The sequence below is a fragment of the Eleginops maclovinus genome, chromosome 17 (assembly GCF_036324505.1).
Source record: "Eleginops maclovinus isolate JMC-PN-2008 ecotype Puerto Natales chromosome 17, JC_Emac_rtc_rv5, whole genome shotgun sequence".
Taxonomy (NCBI): domain Eukaryota; kingdom Metazoa; phylum Chordata; class Actinopteri; order Perciformes; family Eleginopidae; genus Eleginops; species Eleginops maclovinus.
In genome coordinates, this window is record NC_086365.1 from 9,271,495 (window position 1) to 9,286,259 (window position 14,765).

General features: G+C 42.0%; 2 protein-coding genes across 2 annotated transcripts in view; one reads left to right on the top strand and one right to left on the bottom strand.

Moving 5' to 3' along the window:
* Positions 1-7,592, top strand: part of ptprz1b (protein tyrosine phosphatase receptor type Z1b) — a 43,633-nt gene extending 36,041 nt beyond the window's left edge. The window contains 15 exon segments of the mRNA XM_063905217.1: positions 468-488; positions 1,234-1,330; positions 1,742-1,824; positions 1,900-2,034; positions 2,116-2,247; positions 2,315-2,472; positions 2,594-2,729; positions 2,815-2,961; positions 3,051-3,144; positions 3,233-3,306; positions 3,396-3,524; positions 3,873-4,025; positions 4,124-4,266; positions 4,439-4,574; positions 5,237-7,592. Of these exon segments, the coding sequence (XP_063761287.1) occupies positions 468-488; positions 1,234-1,330; positions 1,742-1,824; positions 1,900-2,034; positions 2,116-2,247; positions 2,315-2,472; positions 2,594-2,729; positions 2,815-2,961; positions 3,051-3,144; positions 3,233-3,306; positions 3,396-3,524; positions 3,873-4,025; positions 4,124-4,266; positions 4,439-4,574; positions 5,237-5,380 (1,782 nt within the window). The 3' untranslated portion in view covers positions 5,381-7,592.
* A 774-nt stretch (positions 7,593-8,366) lies between these two features.
* Positions 8,367-13,937, bottom strand: LOC134879008 (HMG box-containing protein 1-like). Its single transcript, XM_063905219.1, has 13 exons — positions 13,897-13,937; positions 12,875-12,935; positions 12,288-12,395; positions 11,868-12,054; positions 11,037-11,163; positions 10,733-10,838; positions 10,548-10,657; positions 10,308-10,464; positions 10,083-10,227; positions 9,893-10,002; positions 9,625-9,808; positions 9,378-9,519; positions 8,367-9,296 (listed from the first exon to the last, which is right to left on the bottom strand). Exons 2-13 carry the CDS (start codon positions 12,927-12,929, stop codon positions 9,285-9,287), a joined length of 1,443 nt encoding a protein of 480 aa, XP_063761289.1. The 5' UTR covers positions 12,930-12,935; positions 13,897-13,937; the 3' UTR covers positions 8,367-9,284.
* Positions 13,938-14,765: the final 828 nt, after the last annotated feature.

Consider the following 14,765-nt stretch of genomic DNA (forward strand, 5'->3'; position numbering starts at 1 on the left):
ACCAAAGTGTGTTAGCTATTAGGAAAGTAAATGTAATGTTGTGATTTATTTTAGTTCATGGATGAGTTTTAACAATAGGTCCATCTGCATAACATTCGTCCCCTGTCTCCTGGCATGACCCTGTTGAGTCACACACACAGACAGGATACTGCTCCTCTGTAATGGTCAGTGTTTTCTCTATAGCTGCACGACCATCAGTCTAAACACAGTGCAGAATACTGAGCCATGGCTATCATGGTCCAGAGTTCACCGCTCATATCCGTTTGTTTACCACTTAGTAACGCCTCTCTGTGTACCTGAACCCCATATTCCTGTATCTGCACTGACTCCCTGTCTGACTCCCTGTCTGACTCCCTGTCTGTCTGTGTGTGTGTCTGTCTGTCATGTTGTCCCCCCCCTACACTCTGTTCCACCTCCACCTCCACCTCCATCGTCGTGCTTTCTGTATCCTCACCACCCTCCATTAGATTGTCAAAGAATCCTATGAGGTAAGAAACCTGCAGTATCACCCTAAACCCCCCTCCACACACACACACACACACACACACACACCTTCAACATTTTTTCACAGTACAGCTCTGAAGTTTTCCATTCAACTTATTTCAGATGTCATATTGAATGTTCAGTTTTATAAATATGAATACATATTAGATGTGTAGAAATATAAGTTTGAGTTAGTAAGGACTGAGTGAGGTTGAGCTTTCAGATTTTAGTGTGTAATAAAAGCTCATATACAGATATATTTCAAACTGAGATGAAGCCAAGGATGCTAATATCCATTTATAACAATAAAAATAAAATCCTACCATCCATGCAGCAGCTTTTCCTCCCCCATCTGTGTTGAATATGAGCTTTATGGGTCTCATACAGCAGCATCAGTCTCTACCTGAAGCTGGATTTAGCTTATTAAAGTAACCCTCACAGCAATTCTGATGCTTTCATCCACACAAAAATATGTTTAATGCTTGTTACAACTTCCTTCACAAAGGCCTATTGCTCTTTTTTTGTCTTCACTTCAAATGTTTGACTTTGTATTGTGAAACTATAGACAGCGAAAGATCAGAGGATAAAAAAGATCAAAAGGAAGCAGAAGAAAAAAACAGTATTCATTATGCTAATTAGCATGTTTAGCTTTCTCTAAGTGACTCAGGTAAGCCTTCTTTGTGTTGTTATATGTTCGTCTTATTTGTGTTTTCAGTTTTAATCTGACTTCTCTTTAATATTGTCTCTCAGGAGGTGCAGGCATGCACTGTGGACATGGGCATCACCGCGGACAGCTCCAATCACCCCGAAAACAAGAGCAAGAACAGATACATAAACATCCTGGCCTGTACGTCCCTGTCTAAGGTTTTATTTTCACTGCTGTGTTTATTTGTATAAGGACAGATGTGAAGCATAAACCAGTACTAGACAGTACAGCATACATTAACAAGAAAACAAAGACAACACAAACGTATAAAGCTAGGCACCGTAAAACAAGAACAGCAGAACATTCATGTCTTTATTTGAGTTTAATTTGATCCATTTAGGGTACAGTTTGAGTTTTGTAGGTAAAGTGTTTATCCTGCAAACGGCAAAAGATGTCTCAATTTGGATTAAAATTAGGAAAAAGTACACTTCCTGTTGGATGCTGTTACCAAGCCGTTAGCTCAGAGTGGAACCAACATTTTTAGATTCATTTATGAATAATTGTAAAAGAATCAATGCTGGGATAAAGCTGATTAACCCTTTCCTCTCCCAGATGACCACAGTAGAGTCAAGCTGTCCAGCAGTTTGGACAGAGATGCGAGATGTGGAGACTACATAAATGCTAACTTTGTGGATGTGAGTATGCAAACAGGCAGGCTGACGGCAGGTCGTAGGTGAGGTGGGTCTATTCACCCGTGTTCTCCTCTGCAGGGTTACGAGCGGACGAGGGCCTACATCGCAGCTCAGGGGCCTCTCCGAGCGGGCCGGGAAGACTTCTGGAGGATGATCTGGCAGCAGAACATCGGAGTTATCGTCATGATCACTAACCTTAAGGAGAAAGGACGGGTAGGACGCCACTCTGCTGCTGTCCCACACAAACATCGGTTAGCCATCAGCTCTTTTCTTATATGTGTCCTCTCTCTGCAGACAAAATGTGAGCAGTACTGGCCGGAGGACAACCAGGAGGAATACGGCGCGTACCAGGTGACCATGAAGAGCATCAATGCCCTGGCTTACTACACCCTGCGGACGTTCTCTGTCAGAGATACCACAAATAAGGTACGTCTTACACACAGACACACACACATTCACACAAACGCATAATAACGCTGTCCGTCTCCTCCAGGCTCCTCAGAAGAGAGTTGAACACACAGTCCTACATTACCACTACACCCAGTGGCCAGACATGGGCGTCCCAGAATACACTCTGCCTGTGCTGTCCTTTATCAGAGCCTCGTCCAGGGCGCGGACGCAGGAGATGGGACCCGTCCTCGTACACTGCAGGTATAAACTGCATGTGTGTGTGGGTGGAGGGGAGCTTGACCAAGAGAGTGCTACTTTTTATATATGGCATCCATACACACATAGTATATACTGATTGTATGTTTTTGATATTCAATCCCAGTGCGGGCGTAGGGCGGACAGGAACCTACATAGTGATCGACAGCATGTTGCAGCAGATCCAGGAACAGGGCACTGTGAACGTTCTCGGTTTCCTTAAACATGTTCGGACACAGAGGAACTTCCTGGTTCAGACGGAGGTAAGTGACCTGACACACACAGAAAGAAACAAAAGCACACACAAGGAGAACAAAGTGTCTCTGTGTTCCCTCTGGTCTCCTGTAGGAGCAGTACGTGTTCATTCATGAAGCTCTGGTGGAGGCCGTCATGAGCCGTGGCACCTTGGTGAACTCTGACCTCCTTCACACTTACGTGTCTGACCTCCTGACCCCCGGCACATCAGGCAGGACGCGCATGGACAAACAGTTCAAGGTGAAGCATGTTGCCCCTTTTTTTTTACATTTTAGGTATGTGTTCAAACCAACACTTATCATCGTTCAACCGTTTATGTGTTGTTTCAGTTGATCAGTCAGCGCCAGGCGAAGCACGCAGACTACAGCACCGCCCTGAGAGACGGCAACGCTGAGAGGAACCGAGCCCGGGCCCTGATGCCTGGTGAGACCCACAGCCTGTTCACACACTGGATCACACCCTGCAGTCACATGACCCATGTAGTGATCAGTTGTCTTTTGTTTTTGTGCAGTGGAAAGGTCGAGAGTGTGTCTGAGCGCTTCAGAGTCAAACTCCACGGGCTACATCAACGCCTCCTATGTCATGGTGAGCCAACAGGAACTGCCATTTTTATTTTTTGGGACATCAACACAACATTCACTGCTTGTTTCATGCTGCTGGTGCTCTTTCCACAGGGACATCACCACAGTAAGGAGTTCATTGTGAGCCAGACTCCTCTGGACAGCACGGTGGCAGACTTCTGGAGGATGATCTGGGAACACGGCACACACACTGTTGTCGGTCTGCCAGACACACACTGTCGGGTATAACACACATTACCATAGACTGTATGTAAAGATGGACATGGCAGCTCTCCGAAAGAAGGTCCAAAACATCTCCATTGTCCCCTAGTGGCTGTCTGCAGTATAGCTTATATACAGGACAGAAACCAAAAATTTAAACTAAGAATAAAAACACATCACAATCAGTCTTCCCATAGATCTTACTGGTATTTAGGGTAGTTTTTATCACACTGCTCTGACGTCTTAGTCTTCATTTTCTAAAAAATGTATATATAGACATATTGTTAATACGTGTACTGTCTTTGGAGCCTCCCCCTCCTGTGTTGTCCATGATATAAACATTTGCTTCCTGTTTCCTGTTCACATCAGAGTGAAGAGGGCGGGTCTTGTGTTTACTGGCCCAGTAAAGACCAGCTAATGAGCTTCGAAGGTTTCACTGTGTCATATTCGGGGGAGGAGCATGTGTGCCTGTCCAATGACGAGAGACTTCTGGTGCAGGACTTTACACTGGAATCCCAACAGGTAACACACTGCATATACTGCATATACTGCACCTAGAACCATACTGTGTGACGATTCAGAAAAAGATTGTTCTAAGACTCTGTTTCTCTCTCTGTCAGGACCACCATGTGTTGGAGGTGCGTCAGTACAGCGCCCCCTGCTGGCCAAACCCTGACAGTCCCATCAGCAACGGCTTTGATGTGATCCGTACAGTCAGGGAGCACAGCAGACTCTCAGACAGCCCTACACTCATACACGATCCGTGAGTACCACACAGAGCATCAGCTGTTCATTTCACTTCCTGTTCATTTTCTCTGTAAGTAAATATGTGTGTGTGTGTGTGTGTGTGTGTGTGTGTGTGTGTGGTGTGTGGTGTGTGGTGTGTGGTGTGTGTGTGTGTGTGTGTGTGTGTGTGTGTGTGTGTGTGTGTGTAGGTTGGGGGGAGCAACATCAGGGCTGTTCTGTGCCCTCACCTCTCTGTGCAGTCAGCTGGAGGAAGACGGAGCAGTAGATGTTTACCAGGTGGCACGGATGACCAACCTCATGAGGCCTGGGGTTTTTAATGACATAGTAAGTGTGCGCACACACACACACACACACACACACACACACACACACACACACACACACACACACACACACACACACACACACACACACACACACACACACACACAATAATGTGCTTTGTTTTCCTGTGTGGTTTGGTTATATGTGGCATATAACCTATTTAAAGTCAGCATGCGCATTTTCAAAGTCCTTTAAAAAATGTGTAACAGCAATTCCACAGTAATTAGCCAGAATTACGACTGTATTTACCTAATGACACAAACACGGGGTGGATTTGCCCAATAAAACTTATATCAGTCAGATTTTAAAATAGATCAGAAGTGTAAAGTGCTACAGATTCTGTCAGTCACAGGGTTTGTTTTGCCCATATGTCCTGTTCATGCAGGATGATAAAAGTTAGTACGAGTTCATGTTGTTACTCATCAGGGTTCAGTGTGAACAGGAACCGGACCAGAACAAAAATGGATCTTTTCCTCCATTTTCATGGACCCATGAACCGTGTGAAAACAGCCTTAGTCTTACTCTTTTTTTTTAACCAAACGTAGCTTTGGCAAACAAAGACAATAACGAATAACATCCAATGAGAGACATACAAAGTAGCTGGGGATGTTTCTTTAGGATGAACCTGTAAAGCCCTGACTGTTGAAGCGTTGCCCCCACAGGAGCAGTACCAGTATCTGTACCGCGCCGTGCTGAGCCTGGTGAGCAGCCAAGAAGACCAGAGAGCACTGCAGAGTCCAGAGACCAACGGCTCGGTACCGCTGGGTCAGAACAACATCGCCGAGAGCCTGGAGTCACTCATGTAGACACACACACATACACACACACACACACACACACACACACACACACACACACACACACACACACACACACACACACACACAGCTCATTTCTGATGTGGCACCTCTTTCTAAATAGAGAAAATGCCACTTTCTAATAAGAGAGTGATTATAAAGGACACATTTTTCGTTAAATCACTACTGGAGTTAACAAATTCTTTACTAATGCTTTATAGATCAGTTATAAGTCTTTAAATAAACATTGTTTTTGTTGTCGGGTTGCGAAAACTCCCCTAAAATCTATTTAGTAAAATGATAGCTTCATTGTTCAAGACATAATAAACATTTATTGATGAATAAGCTATATTTACAAGCATATAACGGAGCTATAAGGCATTAATAAATTGTTTAATAAGCATAAATAAATCCATTAGTTACACTCAGAATTAGAAATAAACAATTGTGATTAAAAACAATCAAAAATATATTTCTAAATATTAAAATTCAAAATATTTTTCTTAACGATGAAGAGTCACCTATTCAGTTCAAATGACTGACGTACCTAAATGTAATACTTCTGCCTATCTTAATTTTTCGTCAACATTGTTTTTATTATTTGGTTTGTTTCTTTCCCTATACTCCATGCAAGACAAAATAACAAAAAATGGATAGAAATGAAACAAAATTACTTTAATTTCAAAACTGACATCTCCTAAACTCTTGATTTCTTATATATTTGATGCAGTGCACAACATTAGCCAGCAGATGTCGGGGCTCAAACTACCACTCCTCCTTATTTAGAGTAATATTTTAAAACCAAACCTCTTCAGGTCTCGCTAGTGACATTTATTATTTGACATCAAGGTGTTTACTGCCGTTCCACTGGCTCAATGGACTCTGATACCCCGTGCCTTTTCTAATTCATCCTATTGTACTACAAGCCTGTTTTGATACTGTGTGACTAATATGCCAAAATAATGACTTGGGATTTTTTTCTACTTTATTAAAGTATTTCGCGCATGTTGCTCCGTATGTAAAGGTCTGAGAGGAGATTAAAAATCATCAGATATTTTGTAAAAGATGCAAGCTGTCCCCACTAGCCTGGTGGCTCAAACATGCGGGAGGGGGAAGTAACAGTAAGGAATTGATTCCAAAGGTTTAATAAAGGGCAGAACATCTTAAAACCTCCGAAATCACTCCTGCAGCAGAATAATCAATCATTATAATCTTGAGAAAAGAATCAGTGCATCACTCAGCCGGGACATAAGCCGTGTTTCCATTCACATTGGGAAGCATCACATTAGAGAAGGATTTAAGAAAACGCCGATGATATTTCCTTAATTGCTGGAGAGGTGATGCTAGATGAAAACTCATCTGCAGAATAAGTTGTGGCAAACTTTTAAGTCACATGACTGATCAGCTGTTTCTGATGACATGTATTTATGTTGTCAGCAGGAAAGAGGAATTTAAATATTGCTTTCTGTTACCCTGAGGAATACAGCCACCTAATTCTGTCAAAACTGCGCTCTGTGGAGACAAATTAACTCCACACCAGATGATGGACGCCTATTTTACATTATTTTGTGTGAAATTTCAACAGCCTTTCTTGATATTTCTATTGAAACACGGCTCTGTTGTTGCGTTCGGGGACAGATCAGTGGAAAGAAAGACGAACTTCATCACGTCCTGCATCCTTGTGCCACTCGCTACGACTGTTTTCATTTTGCAGGTTGTTTCTACTGCCTCGACTCGATCGATCGATGTCTGATCTACGTGCTGCAGCCTCTGTTTTGCTTCCACCATTTATTTAGCTCATCTGGGGAAGCAAAACCCAACTGCACCCATGTGTCTCTTTCTGTGTAAATACCCCTGAATACATCAAAAGGCCAAAATTACTGTATGTTTATAATGTACCGCTATATATTTTCTATTTTACTATAAAAAAAAGTCTTTTTCTAGTCCTCTACACATATACAGTATACCTGTGTGGATCTATTTGATAATTTTAGCCTGGAAATATTGGTCATGTTTATAGTTTTAATGGAAAGTTATCTCTGCTTATCTTCATGATTACAGTAGCAGCTTAATGTCGATCCCTTTTATTTCCAGCCATAAACAGTATGTAAATAAATAAAAAATAGCAACACGATTTATGTTTCCAACCTTGTTTATGATTTTAAACTCGTTTATTTTTCAAGGAGGGGAAAAAAATAAAATGTTGTTGTTCATATCGAAACTTCTCCCATCATTTTTGTGCAATGTCTCTATTCTTTTTCTTCCTAAACACTACGGTGGCTGACAGGTGCTGCAGTTTGAAAAACGATGCAATTATAAAAACACAAATGTGCCATAACAGTCTCCGTTGTGTGTTGCGCTTCTTGCAGCTTTTTTTATTTGCAGCTCTTTAAGTGAAACCTGTAAATTCTAAACCGGGTAACAGGGACGCTGCGCCCTCTAACTGTCGTCGTGCGCCCTCATACCAAAATGTAGATTTTACCCTTAAAAGTGATGCCGGAAAAATATTTGTTAGTTAAAAACTATATTATTGCTCCAAAATGTGAAAATCATGTCAAATAGAGAATCAGACGGCAGAGACAGCTTTGTTTTTATGGAGCTCCGGATAAATAGGGGATACTGCAACTCGGGATTTATTTGTTGTTTGAGGTGCAATATAGGACACAGCAGCTTTAAGACATGAAGAAACTACTTTTCGTCCTGCTTTGCTCTAATGCATTATTTTTTGCCAGAAAGTGGGCGGGCCGTACTTTTGTCCGGAAGTGACGTTAGCGCCCTCATACTATATTTCTCTAGAAAGAACCCTTCTGTCCATGTTTAGTGAAGTTGGTGTAGATATGTATTCACTTGCACGTGTTTCAGCCACATTTGTGTTTTTATATTTGCATTGTTTGTGAAAGTGCATCGTGTTTCTCATAACGGAAACGTTTCGGGCTGTTAGCGCGTTTGCACCTGTTGGCCACCGTATCACACAAAGACACAACACTATCAGGACGACAGATTTTTCATGCTTTTATTTATTTATATTATGAAACATTGTATGAAATCCCCTGATCAAGTTCAAGAATCAATACAACAAATTAAGTCAAAACCAAAAATATATATTATCATGTAATTATCTTTACATTGGTATGACACAATATACTGTAGCAGTCACGTAAGATAAAGTGTATATAGTGCGTCAAGAATGAACCTCGTTATGCAGTAGGAATATAAGGGCAAACTGGGAGTATTTATTCTCTTTTGAATCATGTTTTGCCTTTCTCAAGCGACTTTTAGTGAAAACTCAACACTTATTTATTCATATTTAAATGTTTACAAATGAAAGGTAAGTTAAAGTGGTGAACGAAGCCAGACCAACCTAATAAAGGCCTCTTCTCTTATTAAAGGAGAGGTAAATAAAGGCTACTATTTAAGAATGTGTGGCGTACATTTGTTTTAAAACTAAATATTTCACGATAAATTTCAAAGTTAATAATAATATGTAGTCTTGTGCAATACACTGCGCAAATGCAAGTAATACAGGCAATACAAAAATTCATATTTCTTTATATATAACATATATTTAAGTGGAAATGGCTACATTTTCTACTTCACCCCAAAAGCTACAGCACCACACCCTTCCCCCTGTTTCAAGCACATGATGAGAATCTGAAAATAACCAGAATCTCTTTTTTTCCTTTTATGAATTGTCACATTCACACATTGTAAAATCATTATAAATTATATATATAATATTAAAAAGTTCTGATGACTATAAACGGACAACGATTTAAAAGTATTAAAATCAAAGAAGCAGATATTGTTTTTAGAAGTTAGAACATTTAGAAACACTTAATTAAATCCTACTTATCGGTGTGTGTGAGAATGTGTGTGTGCTGCTACAGGTCCTTCTTCTCTGCAGCATTAAGTTTCACTGACAACCCTGGTGGACACAGAGGATAAATTAGAGAGGAGAATTAAGCAGTGTGTGTGCATGCGTGTGTGTGTGTGTGTGTATACGTACAGAGTTGGTTCGTTTGCGTTTCCAGCAGTCTGGGTTGAGTCTTTTCTGCTCGTCAGCGAGGGCTTTGGCCTGTACGGTGAACGTCCGTTTCTCCTCACTCCGCAATTTCTTCCACTGCTCCCCCAGTAGGACGCTGATCGCCCTGAATCACCCAAACACACACACATATTACATCACAACAAATAGTGGAACACACACACACACACACACACACACACACACACACACACACAGAAAGCACACCCACCTGTTGTCCTTGCCAGGGTACATCTGTGTGTACTCCACCCTGAACCTCTTGGCGAACAGCATGAAGGCATTCATTGGCCGCTTGCACTTATTGGGTGGGGCATTATTACTTCCTGCTGCGCTGGCTTGCTGGGTTTTGGTTGGCTTGGGACATGGTGAGGGGGAGGGACCGGGACTGTGGTTGTCTGCAGGTTTGATCACAATGGACAGGTTTACTTTTTGAACAAAATATTACCTTTCCTTGAGTGTTTTTTTTCTCGGTGCAGTACCTTGTAACGTGTCTCTGTCTGGAGAAACGCTGGAGTGGGAGGCACGCCGCCGCCTGGCCATGCTGCTCAGCACGTAGACTGCAGAGGAGTCCAGAGGAGTGAAGTCATAACTGAGGAACACACACAGGGAAACATTTCACACACACTCACTCATCTGCAGCTTCAGGTTGGGAACAGCGACCTCTTTTACCTCCTGAATGTGTCAAACACCAGCGAGTCGTCGGTGTGTTTGGCTTCTCTGTGTCCTGGAGGCAGGCACACATCACCCACCTCCATTTCATAGCACGGTATCCCATAGTGCACCACGGTCAGGCTTGGGTGAAATGACGACCAACCTAAGTGAATACAATGTTAATTGGAATATAATTTTTCCTCTTTCTGATGATGTTTTCTAGTGTTTTGTCATTATCCCTACCTTTGTTTTTGACGTAGAAGGGGTGGTCAAGTTGGCAGCGGGCACTCACGACAGCTTGTCCGAGCGCCCCGGGGTCAAATGTCAGCTGTAGCAAAGCCTGACCGGACCACACAGTCTCTGAATGCTCCACCAGCTGCAGACCCTCGGGGCCATAACCCTGAAATGATGTACAATCCCTTTATTTTAGTGGATCCTTTTCTAGTGGACTAAAGCCTCGTACATAATAATAACATCATGTACCTTCTGAGACCTGGATCCTTCGTCGTCACCAGAGTCTTCCTCAGCATAGTCCAGGTCCTCCACGTCCTGCCAGTCCACGTTCGAGCCAATGTGGAAACGCAGACGAGTCCCTGATGACAGAGAAGAGTTATAAACAAAAGCTTTAATTTAAATCATGTCTTCCTAGCAGTTAAAAACGTGTGTACCTTTGAGGAAGCAGTGCCAGGCGGTGGGGGGGCAGGAGAAGCTCCAGCCAACGTCTTCCTCGTCACACTGAGAGGATAGGGAGGACACAGCTGGTTCCCTGCTCTTCTGTGGAGACATGAAGCACATCAGTACAGACACTGCAACGCGCACGCGCACACACACACACACACACACACACACACACACACACACACACACACACACACACACACACACACACACTTTCTACAGTGTGTGTCCCAGGTGAGCCGTCTATTGTGTTTTTCAGACATTGTGTTCAGACAGAGGGGAAGTGAGCTGTACCCTGGTGCGGAGGCGCTCCCTACCACGCCCTCTGGGGGGCGACGTGGTGCAACTTGGGAGAGAGGGGGGAGGTCGAGCGTAGGAATGTAGATTACTGCTGGTGCTGGAGAGGCAGGCCAAGGAGGAGCTGAAAATGACACAAGGCTCATGACAGGAATGCAGGCTGAGGGAGTGCAGTCCACACACTGAAGACAGGGAGTAAGACTGACTAAACAACAATCTGAGGAACAGTTTACATTCTACAATTGCATACAAAGTGCACATTTAAAACACAGATATGCCCTCCCGCTACACTTCCCGAAATAACGGATCTGCTGGGCAGTGGGCCTACACATACATTTCAAATCACACATTTTAAGCCTGATTTTTACATTTGTTTTATTATTAAAATTGACATTTAAACTAAAATAATTATAGATAAATTGAATGTTGCCAAGGCCATTGCTGCATCGGGGGCTCCTCTGATGTTTCCTATTCAGGAGAGAGGAAGTGGTTCTTCCAACTTCGGTGTTTGTGAGCTTTAAGTCGCAATATGGAAACAACATGTACGCTAAAAAGAAGACGTGTTTGATTTCATTGCATAGAGCAAACGACGGGTGGAAAGCCAATTCTGTGTTTCAGATTATTTAAAAACTACAGCAATGCAGCACCAATGCCCTATTTCACAATATCAGCTTTAAACATTGACATTGGGAAACAGAACTGTGACGAGAGATAAAACAAACAGTATCAACATTTAGGAAGGGAACATTTTTCTGACTTATCACTTATTTGCAATAATATATGATGTTATTTTCATTCAACGTTGGTGTCTTAGTCCAGCACACGTACCTGCTGGGGGCCGGCTCCTGCAGCAGTGGGCTCTGAGGTCCCGTGGCAATGTGGGCCAGTTGCGTCAGCCAGTGTGTGTCAGGAGGGTATGTGTGTGCATGTCGCTCCTGGTGAGACACACCCACGTCCACCTGGTAGACTGCTGGCTCTGCCTCCTCCTGAACCTCCTGCAGGTCTGGCAGGTCGTCTAGGTGGAGAAAACAAACATTTTCTTAAAAAGTTTGCATCAGAAATAAAGCCTAAAGGCACCAAGACAATATTTGACTGAAATTCGCTGAAGTTGAACTCCACACAAAGCAAAAATGAAAAGTTGCTCCCTGAAGCATTTGTTAATTTCATGCATCTGTGACCATGCCCTTAAATTGAAGATTTTCCTCCATCTGCTGTGATAAACCAGGTGCACGCTCCTTTATTACGTACCGTACTCCATATAGCTGTCACTGGTGGGGAAGCCAGGGGAGGAGGGGAGGCGTTCTTCACAGCAGAGCAGGTCAGGTAACTGTTCTCCACCTGTATCCATCACCACTGCTGCAGGGAAGACCAGACACACAACAGGACATTTAGGAAAATGGATTTGTTGTCAGCATTTCACAATTTCTTCGTAAATTAATGTGGCTGTTAAAGATACTTATTATATGTAAAACACGTAGGCCTAATCCTTTTCAAAATTCACAACATATGTCTATGTAACCAAGTAGTCTGTTTCAATCAATATGTGTTGCTGTTAAGTCATCATAAACTTCATTTTTATGGTGCTTAATATCTGTTATGGAGGCACGCACCGTTGTCGGTTTAGAAAGTTGATTTTATAAAAAGGAACCCATTTAATACAATTTAAATTGAGTATTTTTTTTAGGGCGATGACATGATATAATATGACGACTGATTCTGAAGCTCAATTGGAATATATATGAGGGGAATTAAAGTCTGAATACCTCTGGTTTGATTCTGCTATCACTATTCGACAGTACGGATGCATGTTAACTGTACAGTGTAATGTGTGATACCTGTGTGTCCACCGCTCTGATGTTTTGGCTTACTGGTCACCACCTCCCACACCATGATGATCTGAAACATGCAGACACAGTACATCTGTACCCGACTACTCTCACTATATTAAACAATAGCTTCATTAAATCGTCAAAACAGGGGATATAGACCTGTCATGTTGGTGTAGGAACAAATATGCCAATGTAAACTAAGCATCAATGACATGTGAATCAGCCATGAGTCACACTGACACAGGAACTTGATCCTCCAGCAGGCTGTAATGTAAAGGCTATATATGTCCGGGGTGACATAAGGACACACAGGGCTGTTACCTAATTATACACAACGCTCCGACACATCCCTCACAGCGCAATTTATTCATGGAATACTTATACATTGCGTATTCACTATTATCTATTTCACAATGTTCTCGTCATGTGACTTCTCTTGTTGATAAACTTTGAGATCATGCACGCATGCGCAGAAAAGCCCATTCATTCAATAGCAAGAAGGGCAGCGATAATACATCTGAAGTCGGTTAAAATAAGTGAAAAGCACGACATTAAGCACTTTTAATGGACAGGCTGGTATGATATTATGGGTTGTTATTAAATGCAACTTCTGTCAACGTTAATACACGGCGATACACTTCAAAGGAAGCAGCGTTATCTGCGGTCACGAAACAAAAGAAATACTGAAGTTACGTCGACGAAAATGAGTAAAAGCTTTAGCATCTGTATTTCAACGACACATTAACTACATCATAGAGATTTAAGGCGTGAAAATATGATGAAATTAACGAAATTGGACTAGCCATTGTATTGCGCAAATGCAGCTACAAAAAACAACTAACGTCAACAATGAAGCTTTACGGAGAGGGCAGAAAAAGTCCATTTAAGGCCACAAATAAACGTTGACAGTTTCAAATTATAACTCGTCTGCCGAGATCGGGCCAACATCATTCAATTGCTGTTATCGCTCCTCATATTAAACGCTTTAAAACTGCCAAAATGATTTCAATGAACTTTCCTTAACTCACCAAAACAGTCGCCTTGTACGGTGATGGGGGCTGATATAAACAGCGTGTGCCCAGTGATCCTATTGGTCAAAGCGGATGTCAATCAGCAGCTTCTGTTATTCTCATTGGTCGGCAAAGTGCAGTTGGTTCTTATCGCCACAACGTGAAAACGTTGGGTGGGTTTAAGTGAGGACAGATGGCTAAACCAAATGTAACAAGTATAAAGAGCAAAGATTATTTTCAGCAAATTGACAGTATATTAAGTATTATATCCCCTCTCATAAAGTGTAATAATCATGCAATAGCAATATAAATATAAATCCAACCGAAAAACAGCCTAAAGGACAGCTACCGTGCATCCAGTGCAACAAGAACAACAGGCTGACACATGTTTGTAACAGTTGCTACAAACCCTCAATATACCTAAGTACACACTCTTTGGTGTGATTATGGACGTTTCACTGCTGCCATCAGGAGACTTAGAAGCCCAAACTAGAGGCATCCTCTCATTTAGGGAGAAAGAAACTTGCGAAAAAGTTTACTTTATAAGTAAAAAAAGAAAAGAAAAGAAAAACAAGTACAATAAAGGATTACAATAAAACAAAAGGGTTGGAACAACACACTATTCATTGCTGTGAGATTATAAAGTTCTAGTCCAAGACTCCTTGTATTCAATTAAGACTAGATTGGTGTGGTGTGTGGCAGAATCATAATAATGACGTAACAAAGAAAATGAATACATAACAATATTGAAGTTATTTTTATTCTGGTTGTTACATACATAACGAGTCAAATAGCTATTGTGTATTGTTTTATTTACTTATTGGCGCTTTGTTCTGGAGATCATGCTGAAATCCTATATCCCCTCGGGGAATACAAGTATGTCTTTC